The 11802-nt window shown below is 39.6% G+C and overlaps 1 protein-coding gene across 1 annotated transcript; it reads right to left on the bottom strand.

Moving 5' to 3' along the window:
- Positions 1-28: 28 nt before the first annotated feature.
- On the bottom strand, positions 29-10279 carry pls1 (plastin 1 (I isoform)). The gene is made up of 17 exons (XM_028566184.1): positions 10201-10279; positions 8729-8949; positions 7941-8031; positions 6323-6483; positions 6108-6237; positions 5507-5639; positions 5313-5394; positions 4099-4264; positions 3747-3889; positions 3540-3629; positions 3000-3201; positions 2533-2611; positions 1538-1652; positions 1267-1400; positions 989-1112; positions 677-810; positions 29-574 (listed from the first exon to the last, which is right to left on the bottom strand). The coding sequence occupies exons 2-17, from the start codon at positions 8732-8734 to the stop codon at positions 436-438; spliced, it is 1929 nt and encodes a 642-aa protein (XP_028421985.1). The 5' UTR covers positions 8735-8949; positions 10201-10279; the 3' UTR covers positions 29-435.
- Positions 10280-11802: the final 1523 nt, after the last annotated feature.

The raw sequence follows: 11802 nt of genomic DNA, 5'->3' as shown, positions 1-11802 counted from the left end.
ACACACACACACATACAAGACTGCTTGGTACATTTAATAAATTCTCTTTAATAATTAAATAGCAATATTAAGTGCACAACATTTACAGGCATAAAGGGAAGGTGTGTATGATTCTGCTTTTCCTTTAGCTGAATCTCCTTTTCTGGTCATAGCAGAAGCAAGTAAATAGATGTAATGCGCTATAAAATATAGCAAACAACAATTAAGAGCTTGTTCTATATAATCACAGATGCAAATGCAATGGCTTTGCTGATAAGAAATGATTTCCAACTTTAGGTAGGCTTATTGTCGTGACTGTCTTGCTTTGATCACAGAAAGTTTAAAGGTAAAAGAAAATTATGATGATAGAAAAGATGGGGGGAACAATGATGAAAAGCGCTTAGAAACAAAATGTATATTGGTGGCTGGTTTCCAGGTGTTTTGTTCATGTCCGTTTCAGCGTTTGTCCTTTTTCAAACCGTGGCCCATGAGGGAGGCAAACAGCGTCATCACCATCTTGGGATTCACTTCCACCAAATCCTCAGGCAGCGCATAGACACGAGCTCCGATCTTACGAGCCAATGAGATTGCATACCTGGGAAAGGAACAGGAAGAGAGAGCAGTTTGGAGATTTCAACCTAGTGACAAATACAAAGTTGCAAGAAGAGCAAAAAAGTGTGGAGATTTTGTCTTTTACTTTGCGTTGTTGAGTTTATCAGCATTCTTCAGCAATCCTTTCTCTCCTCTCTTCACCATGTCCCACTTGACAGTACCGGGAGCAATGGCGTCGATCAGGTCAATCACTGGCAGACTGGTGCTGATCAGTTTGTCCTGCAGAAAACAAGGAAACAGGGTCAAATGCAGCCTTGAGTTTAATCAAATACAACATGCACACACACACACACACACACACACACACACACACACACACACACACACACACACACACACACACACACACACACACACACACACACACACACACACACACACACCTGCACGCACACACCTTGAAGCTGCTGATCTGTGTATCTTTTCGTTTCTGGCTCAAGGTGGTGTTGACCCAGCTGAGGATGATCTGATCTCCAACCTTCTCTCCATCACCCAGATCTGACAACACCTGCACTGTGTACCTGAAGGATAACGAGCAGGGTGGATAACTCAAACTGTACAGGGACCTGTTGTATCCAAAACACTCAAATTGATTTGAAATGGACAGTCTGTCTTTCCCAAACAGTTTACTCTAGCAAGTAACCTGTCCCACAGCTTTGGACAGTGCATGTATACCTCCTCATCAGCTGCCAGATCAGCGCCAGGGTGTGCATTCGGCTCCCCTCATTCAAGTTTTCTCCTCCGATGCCAACCAGAGAGAAGTGAGCCACATCCCTGCCCAGCTCCACAGCATAGTTACAGTTCTCCAGCTAAGATATGCCAAGAAAAACAATGTTCATTTTATTTTATTTTGTCATCAAAATGTTTTTCTTTGGTGTTCCCCAGCTTTCTATTTCTTTAATAATAATAATAATAATAATAATAACTTATAATGTACTTATCTAACCTTCTTCATATTGCCCCCCAGAACAGGATAAGGCGGGTTGTTGACTTTCTTCCAGTTCACCGGCACATTAACCTTCTCATAAAGCTGCATGATCACCAAACCATCACACAGGTCACTGCAGAAGATAAAACACATAGAGAAAGTGAGGAAAACAAGTGTCACTGCAGCAACAGTTGCTTTTTTTGCAACAGGAATGCATACAAAAAAGAATCATAGAAGAAGAAAAAAATAGGTAACAAAATATTTAAGATTTATACCATGCTAAGTTTGGTTTAGTATCCCTATTTCTAACTAACTAAGGTATAACAGATTATGGCTTTTTGATAGTAAACATCAAAGAGTAATTTTATTTTCAGGCTTGTGCACAAAAAAACAGTTCTTCCTAAAGCTTTAATACTTTGTGGATACTTTACGGGCTAAGTCCAGTCTATTTAGGACTCAATATGTTTACATTTGATTACTTTTGGTCCAATAAATCAATGTGGCATTCAAAATGTCCCCACCAGATTCACATGCACTCAAAACCCTAGCTATAGCTCTTTTCATTTCACTTAATTTAACTTATTAAGGTTCTGAAGTCTTAAGGGACGAAGTAGGACAGAGAACAAAATTGAGTAAAATGATGGTCCATTTTAGATTAGGAAGCTGTTAACAGAAACTGTGAAAATGAAGTAATAACAATACTATTTCAGCTGTAACCCTTGAGCAAAGCACCCTATTCAACTCCCTGCTCAATGTCTACCAGTAGAATAACTATAAAACAATGACTATACTGACAAGAGCACATCAAATATGTAATTTAAAAATTGAAATACCAAAAGAGGACACTGATGTTGCTCGCCTACATTTTCAAATTGCCCTCATTACTGGTTGTACTTGGTATAAATAGGTACTGTAACTGTAGGAATGTTAAGCATCCATCCCCCTCCTTGATAAGATTAACACACACACACACACACACACACACACACCCTGATGTGTAACTGATGACATACCAGTATAGGTGGTTGACATATGGAGAAACACCAAGAGAGTTCATCCAATTTCGAAATGTTTTCTCTTCGTTGGACTCAGCTGGAAAGACATGAAGACATGATAAACACCATCACCTTCTCTACCAGCTGTTTGGATTACAGTTACTGTTACCAGACAGGGATGCTTTAGGTTCAGCTATAGCTTACATACAGTATATATGGATTCATGGATGCCATAACTTGTCACACCTTCTTTTGACTTTTTTATTGGGTTTACTGCATAACCCGTGTGTCTAGCTTTACATCAGTTCCCTGCACATTCATCATTATGGTGCACATTCTGGAGTGAGTGTGTGTTTGTGTCACCATTTGATGACTTGATTTTCATTTTGGGTTGCTAGAAAAGCAATGAGCAGCCTCAAGACCATGACATAATGCAGCCTATTCATATTGGACAAAATATCTTTTTAGTGAGGGATGTGTCTCACGCTCTATGTGTGCAGTCTCTATGCCGTTGCCGTTGATCTGAGCCTTCTGCAAACCAGAATGCATGTTGTACAGGTTCGCTACGAAGGCCATGTTGAGTTTGCTGTTCCCAGATGTGACGTCATGAGGAGAAACAAACTGTCTGCAGTCTAGCCGGGCCGCCTGTTGCAGCATCAGCTCAGCCCTTTGGTCCAAATCACGCTCCTACACATACCACATAAAACAGACACGTGTACATGCACGGTACAGACGCTGCATATATATATAAAATCATAGCAAAATCCAATAGGAAGGTCACTTCATTTAGTTTCATTGATGTACATCTGCAGGATAATATAAAGAGAGAGAGATGCAAAGAAGATCTACAAATTGCATTTTAAAGTTGAAACAAAACCCCACATCAAAATTCACAATAAACCCTTAAAAGTAATAATTAATTACTATCATATCCATCAGTTTCTGGTTCACAACTCTATCAGCTTCACATCTGACATGATCCACTGTGATTTGAGAACTTTGCAAAAACACATTTGCCGACTCACATTGAGGCCGCTCATGTCGATCTTGACGTTCATTTTATAGTCGTCTTGGAGAGCAATCTGGTCCAACAGGTAGAAGTAGGCTCGCGAGTCCTGCAGTGGTACAGTACAAGAAGGGGTTACACTCTTGTGTTGGTGTAATGTGTGTGTGTGTGTGTGTGTGTGTGTGTGTGTGTGTGTGTGTGTGTGTGTTTTTTCTATGTAGGGGACCTTAATGTCTGCACTGAAGTTGCTGATGGTGCTTGTTCCTGCGTTTTTTAGATGATAGTTGACCCAGCGAAGCAGCAGCTCCTCGGGGGAGAGAGACATCAGATGGTCCAGACTCTCATTGTCTGTCAGAAGGCCCACTAGACCTGGAGACACACATGCTGTTAGTTTAGCAGTGTCCATTGAACGTAGTAGTTTAATATTTTGGGGGGTAAATGGCTTAACTTCCAACCTGTTCTTTTACAAATAATGACATTCATGTTTAGAATAAAAACTACCTTCCAACTACTGTGCAGTATTGGTGTACAGTAACTGTGAAGTTATTATATTGCGTGTGTGGGTGTTTGTTGCTGACCTTCGTTCCTGCTGATCTCTATATCAGCAAAAAGGCCAACCTTGATAATCTGCCAGAGCAGTCCCAGGACTAAATGGGGTTTCCCAGCCATCAGATCATGGGCGTCAATGCTCACCACCATACAGCCGATCGCTGAGGCTGAGTTTAGAGCCAGGACCAGATTCTCCTACGAATGTAAATGATTTGTGTATCATCGTGTTCATTTTAGGCTCAAAGTCAGAGATTTTATAGCCAAACTACAGCATTTTTGCAATTTCTGTTGTAACAGCTCAGCAAAAGCAAACTGACTGATGCCTGAATCCTCCAATAATAACTAACTTATTAAATGCAACCGTCTAATTTTGCTCTTTTTAGAAGATGGATGGCTGGATGAATACATATCACTCAGTGAGAAATAAAAAAACAAATATGTAAGACTATGCTATTATTTTATTTTTACTTCTACACAGAGGAGGCAAATACAGAATTACAAAGGGATATAAAACAGAAAAAACAGGAAGTATGCAGTAAAGAGTTAATATACAGTATTACAAGTTTTGCACAGTGCAACGGTATTGGACAACCAATGCTAGGTCTTAGAGATCCACAATTATAACTGTTACTGTCTTAGTTGACATCCATATAAACAGACACAACTAGGAGTTAGCCACAGGAGTTGTTTGGTTAACTGCTTAATAAAATCTAACACATTATGACATTTATAGGTTACAGTTTCCTCCTTTCTAAGTTATTTTAAGTTTCCAGTACTTTATGAGTTCTTGTTAAAAAGAATAACTTTGCTTTTTGGTAAATAAACTTTGCTTTGTAATAAGCTTTGATACCATTCTCATATCTGTCTGTTCAATATGAAGTTGGAGCCAGCATCCAGTTAGCTTAGCTTAGCATAAAGTCTGGAAACAAGTGGAAACAGCTAGCCTGACTCTGTCCAAAAGTTCAAAAAATGCACCTCTAACATCTCAAAAGATTAGTAATTAAAACATGATGTCTTGTTTGTTTAATTCACACCAAAAAAAGCTGATCTTCTCATTTGACTTATGGCCAGAAAGCAAATAAGCACACTCCCCAAAATGTCAAACTATTCCTTTACAAATCTGGTGCTTCTTCTTTTGCATGTCTCATTAAATGTATGCCTGTAAGGATTACAATACATTACATATTTCTTAGTATTTGTATTATAATGTGTTACGGATCTACTAAACTTAGCTACTACTCACTGTCATTGTGAAGGTGGCAAGTTTCTTAGTGTTGATGACTCTTTCGTCAATCGTGTCAGGCTGAGACAGGTTGATCATTTTGCTGAAAGAGAAAAAGGAGTATGAGTAACAAAATGTCATTTCAGACGTGTAATCTCACATTCCTCCTTGTGTGTGTGTGTGTGTGTGTGTGTGTGTGTGTGTGTGTGTGTTACCATAACAAGATGCCATCACGGACAGAGGTGAAGAGGCTTTCATCGTTGGGGTTCATGGGCAGCAGATGTTGGCAGTCTGGATCCTTCGCCAAGGCTTTGTTGATCCAGTTGACAAATGCCACTTTCTCCTCATCTAAAACACACACACACACACACACACACACACACACACACACACACACACACAGGCACACACACACAGGCACACAGACGCAAAAATAGACACATGCATAAAGACAGCTCAGTCCGCATTTTCTGTTTCCTCCTGCAGTCACACACAAATACACATAACAATGTTGTGCTGTCTGGGCCACCATGGGGAGAGAGAGTAAGAGAGCAAGACAGAATTGAGAGTTGCTGGCTTGCTGAGTGTGAGTCATGGACAGGCTGACTGTCCTCGTGCCTCAGTACACCATCTGCACCCCCGCTACCTTTACGGCCTCATCACACAGCTCAATGCTTAAAATTGACACATATCTAGTACACTGAAATCATAGCAATCCAAATTCAACCCTATCTGATCATGATACACACACACACACACACACACACACACACACACACACACACACACACACACACAACGCATACTCTCTCACACCAGAGTAGGAGTGCTGCGTTCCCTCGCTGGAGTTTCCTGACGTTCCTCCGAAGGAGCGGATCCCATCTCTCCTTGTTATGGTTTTCCTAAACGTCTCACTGAACTCCTTGCTCTTCAGCTCTTGATAGATCTGAACATGGACAGGCTGTGTTAATCCATGCAAGGTTTTGAAGAGTAAGTTTGTATATTTGCTTACAATCGGCGTCAGAACTCACAGAAACAAATTCCTCAAAGCTGATCTTCTCGTCCTTGTTGGTGTCCCCAGCGATGAAGGTCTCCATGATCTCTCGCACCTTGTAGCCCGGCAGGGAGAAACTGGCCTCTCTGAACAGCTCCTGGAGCTCAAAGTCGCTCACGAAGCCGCTGTTATCAATATCTGAACACAAATAGAAACACAGAGAAACACACACACAGATACAGTAAGTCAATTTGCTGTACAAAAATTAATCTGAGGTTAATGTGCTCAATATTTATTAGTAAACAGTGCACACAGATGATAAAAGCAAGGACAAACAAAAGACTGTAATTTTCTAATAATTAAATTAGTGATAGGTTCTATGTTATTTGCAGACTGATATTGAAGTTTAATTAGTTGTGTTGAGTTTATAAGAAGTTATTGCTTCATTAACAGTTCTGCTCCATTTAAACCCAAATAAATGTTTCTTTTTTTATTCATTTCCAGTATTATTGTAAACTGTGTTCTCCATATATGTTGAATTGTATGTTTGACTTCAGCTGACCTGCTGTGCACTGACCAGGCGTTTTGGCTTGTGAGTTCCCAAAATGAAGCCTTAGTGTGAGTTGTGAGTGAGCAACTGATTTTTTGGATTTCTTTCACTGACAGGCTTAAAGAGATTAAAGTATCTGGTGTTTCATAAGAATTAAGAGGAAAAATGTCAAAACAATACTAGTGGCATCTGTCAGTTGGTCCACCGCTTTGATCCAGACTCAAATATATCAACAACTATTGCATGGATTGCCTTCAAAGGTTGTACATACTGTACATCTGTGGTCCCTAGAGGATGAATTATAATTACTTTGTTGATCCTCTGACTACAAAGCAATGTAATACAGATTTTCTTTTTTTATCATTGATCTTGTGGCATTAGATGTTATCACCACCATCAGCCTCAGTTCTACTTTGGGTTTAGTGTTATTACAGTAAACTAATGTTAGGTAACAGTGATAGACATTGATAAAAAAAACTGATGATGTTTCTGCTGTACGGTATTACAATTTAAACATCATCATCAGTTTTTTTTATCATCATCAGTCTTTTTTATCAATATATATATATATATATATATATATATATATATATATATATATATATATATGCACAATTTAATTACACTGTTCCTAATACTTAGGATGGATTAAATGCAGAGATTGAATTTCACTACAAGTGCAGTACGATTGTATGTGACTGATAAAAAAAGAAGTTATTTTTACAGCCTCTCAGAGCCACCGACCTGTCAGATTGATCTTCTGACCCCTTGTAGGGTCCCGACCCCCAGTTTATCTTTTGTGCCTTGTCATTGTATATCATACAGTAATAGGAATGTAACCTTATACCTTAATTACATTATATCAGCATCTGTTTTTAATTATACACCTATGATAATCGACTGATAAAATCTGGCAACGTCTCATTATTACATCTGGAATTATCTCACAAACAACAAAGTACATACATACTCAATAACCCAAGCAATAAAAATACTTACATAAGAGTCACGCTTTATGGTCAGCTGTAAAACTGTTTCTAAGGCCAGAATTCCTATCAATACAAGTCAGGTTAGGTGTGTGAATGCATGTGAGGGTGAAACTGACCAATTCTATTAAAGGCCTCCCTGAGTTCTTCCAGGTCTTCTCGGGAAATCTGGGTGACATGATTCTCCATTTTAGCTTCTTCTTTGTATACCTGAAAACACACACACAGACACAAACACACAAACACACACACACACACACACAATTTATTTATGTCCACATGAAGAAAAATGGTACAGGGACACAAATATTACAGATGCAGTACATACGCAAAACTCATGGACCAGTGGCATGCAGCAGGTCTTCACAATATCACTTAATAAGCACAATACTCAGTTCTTAAGGGTATAAGTAGCAACGTCCCCGCCAATAATAGCAGATATGGCACAGTACTTTGCAAGTACTGTTTAGCCCTCTTTTTGGCCATCCCAAGTTGTTGCAGCCCTCTTACTACCAACCTGTGTGTGTGTCCTAGGCTACCAAATATGAAAACGAGTAGTCTCCACCTATAGTCTAGCTCTGAGATGGTGTTTAGGAGTGGTTGGTATTTACTGTAACTACCTTGAAACACACGCACAGTTCTGGATCACAAAGTAGAAGCTCAATTGCAAGATTGATCAATACTGTACAGTAGAAGAACAATTAGGAAGTGTCAGGTTATATACTGGAATTTGTCCAGGGTAGCCTTGTGACTTCTCACTGTCATTTATTTACTCTGCACCGACTATTCGCACACACATACAGGCATATTCACACACACCTGCGTTTCCTCATAAAACTCCTGAAGCATTAGCATTTTACACTAAAGCATCCCTTTGGTTCTTTACTTGAGGAGAAAGACAGAGTACCTTCATAAGAACTTCCTGTTAGTCCTCCTGTGTTGAGTTATAAGCCTCTCGGTGCAGGTCCCTCTGGACTGGCTACATGAGTTGAGTCTTCCAGAGTGCTGCAGGGCTTCAGACTGGGGCAGAGCGGAAGCTGGATCCCGGAGAGACTGGAGAGGTGATTATCTCTCCAAGGAGGAGTCACTCAGGAGAGGCACGCAGTGGACCTTTGGCCTGCCTGGACCCTGGGACAGGCGTAGTCTGACAGTTAACATTTAACACCTCAACTGTGTCATCGTGTTATTGTCTACATAATGAGAATCATCAGTTTGTCTCTTCCAGGCAATTCATTTGCAGTTAAAGTGCATGCACCTTTACTGGAGGAAGCATAACAAGTTACATAATCAATAAAATAGTATGTGTAGCATATCCACACACTGATGTCTGTATGTCCACATGTTGGCATCAGGTGCTGCTCTGGAGCCATTTTTGCCCTGATTTGAACCTACCAGGCAGACATATCTCTTAAACTGTGAACCAATGTGCTCTTTAAAGAGGACTGACCTTATCTTAAGCCCTAACCATTGCTCTAGACATAACCTTATCCATATTCAATCCATAGGGAATATTTGCTATCTTGCCAAGAGTTAAATGAGAAGATGGATACCACTCTCCCACTCACTTTACCACGCTCTTTCAGGTCAAAGTGACTTCCAGGAGTCTCCACTGGTTGCCTGGCAAGTGATTCTGTCCAAATAATAACTTCCCGTAAAACCATAATTTGTCATTTTGTTTAGCTTTGGTTTGTCCACGAATAAAACAAGCCACATATTGTGTTAATTAGTAAGCTGTCGAGGTGCTGGTAGGCAGGTTTTGTTACCATTGGATGGAGCGGTTCACTGTTTCCCCAATTCCTACACGCTAAACTAAGCGGAGCTAATTGTGTCCTGACTCTGTGCCTATTTCAGTGAATATTTTTGGAATAGTCATCAATTTCAATTGATATTGAATTGAGTAAATAATTGCTAAACCTACATTTCCCGTCCTGCTTGCTGCATTTTGTAGGAAAATAGTATTTGGGATGAAGGAGCCACATTTTGTATTTCTGTCATGTTTAAAACATAAGGCCTGTCTCACTGCCACACAATGCCCTGTAACCTGAGGCACATAGCCAACGGCATCACTTAGATTAAACTGCCCCACTTTACCGCAACAGTCAACTTTTTATTCTTTAACACATGGCAATGCCTTAAAGCAGATTATACTTTTTTTTTTATTATTGCTATGCCTTTTTTCTTATATCTTAAAGAGAATTGGTTGTGATGCTCTTCCTAAATCACTGTCATTTGACCTATATGTTTAGGCTAGTAAACTTCTGTAGCTGCAGTATATTATGTTATATGAGTTTGCCAACTGTACATTGTGCAGCAAAGTTTACCTGTGTTTTAGAATAGTCAAACTGTAATGTAAGGAAACAATAGAAGTAAGGAGCTTACATTCAGTCCCATGCAGGCTGAAGGGCTTAGGGTCCAGAGCCAGTCCAAAGTAGAAAATCAGCTTGCTACAGAATTCTTTTCACTTCTCTCCTTTTCTATCACTTTTCCAACTCTCCTCACCCCTTTCTTGTCTTCGCCTCACCTCCTTTTCTCTGTTTGTACCTGTCAGCTTCTCCTTTCACGTCTACCACTGCTCTATAAGACACGCACAGTCCCATAACCAGTTAAAATAAAGGCACAAAACTGTGCAAAATGTTTCTCTCTTGGCTCAAACAAACATACTAAAGACATTTTTATACCTGTTCCTTACAAAGTTACACCAAATCTAAAATTGACGTCTGACTCCACACAGATAAAGGACTCCATTTTCTATCCCCGCTTCAGGTCTCTCAACTCAGACACCTGATCAGCCCAGGTTCACTCTGTGACTCTGAGGTGCTCTCCGGTTACCCTCTCCTACTGAATGCAGCTCCCAGGTAAGTACTCCACCTCCAGCCGTTGATGCACCAGCCACAGTTTTGGGTTGTGGACCCTGAGCCAGGATCAGTTGTTGGTGTAAACGTGTGACAGCCGGCCAGAGACTTTCTCATAAGCCTCATGCATTATTCACTGGCAACTCCGAGCACATGCACAGGAAGGTAAATAGAGTGAAAACATACAGCATGCACACAAGCAGGCATGCACACAAATAGGCTATAAAATAGTCTGAATTCATATATCAGTTTTAATGATGCACATATTTCTACTAGGGAGCTTAGAAATACTGTGAAAGTCAAATGAATTGCCTTTATGAGCTTATAGTAGTATAATAGACACTTATACTAAAACAATAGTGATATCAGTATTATTATTGGAGTTAAAGACATAAATATAAAGGATTATTATACAGTACATCTGTTGCACAGTTTGGTTTTCAGTTGAGCCGAACCATTTTAAATGAATAAATTAAATACTTTATCCCATTTACACCATAGAGGGCACTTGATCATGCTTTATCTACCATGGGAAAATACAAGAGGGCACTTTTGCTGTGTTTTTAATTAGTCCACCAGTGAGTGCAGTCACCCTACAATGGGAACTCTTCACAGTTATATGCAAAGGACAATGATTATGGGAATATTGTATTCAGACAGACTTGGACCTATCCTTTAAGTAGAAAGACAAAATATGTTTTGCATTACACACTTTGTCTTTGATCTTTTCTTAATGATATTTAATGTAATAATAGCTGCACCCACCTGTATGTATGTGTGTAGTTGAACCTGTGATGCTTCATTCAGTTGTATTGTGAAGTCATGACCATTAGGAGGCAGTGCTGACTCAATCTGATAAAGTAAATATGATCTTCCTGTTTCTCTTAGAAAAGTAGAGCAGTGTGGTAAAGATCATCCTGCTGATATGTTGCTGCATGTTGCCATACACTTCTTAAACCGAAACAGACAGGACACACATTATATAAACTGTAATTTCTGGCAACTTGAACTTAAGTTCTTCTACAAACTAAATTCAGATCGTGATCAGACATAACTCATTTCTCATCCTAACAAGTTAATCTTCTGTTATGACAGTGTATAAACCAATAGGTTGGGATAAAACAGGGAA

The sequence above is a fragment of the Perca flavescens genome, chromosome 20 (assembly GCF_004354835.1).
Source record: "Perca flavescens isolate YP-PL-M2 chromosome 20, PFLA_1.0, whole genome shotgun sequence".
In the NCBI taxonomy this organism is placed as follows: domain Eukaryota; kingdom Metazoa; phylum Chordata; class Actinopteri; order Perciformes; family Percidae; genus Perca; species Perca flavescens.
The sequence above is the reverse complement of the archived record's forward strand: the minus strand, read 5'-3'. Positions and strand labels throughout refer to the sequence as shown.

What these genes read in the sequence shown, in the direction of transcription:
- pls1 (XM_028566184.1), bottom strand. An exon ending in GCTTTGAGGAATTTGTTTCT is followed by an intron (nt 6,238 to 6,322) that starts GTGAGTTCTGAC and finishes GTCCATGTTCAG; the next exon opens with ATCTATCAAGAGCTGAAGAG. An exon ending in AGAGACTGCACACATAGAGC is followed by an intron (nt 2,612 to 2,999) that starts GTGAGACACATC and finishes ATGTCTTTCCAG; the next exon opens with CTGAGTCCAACGAAGAGAAA.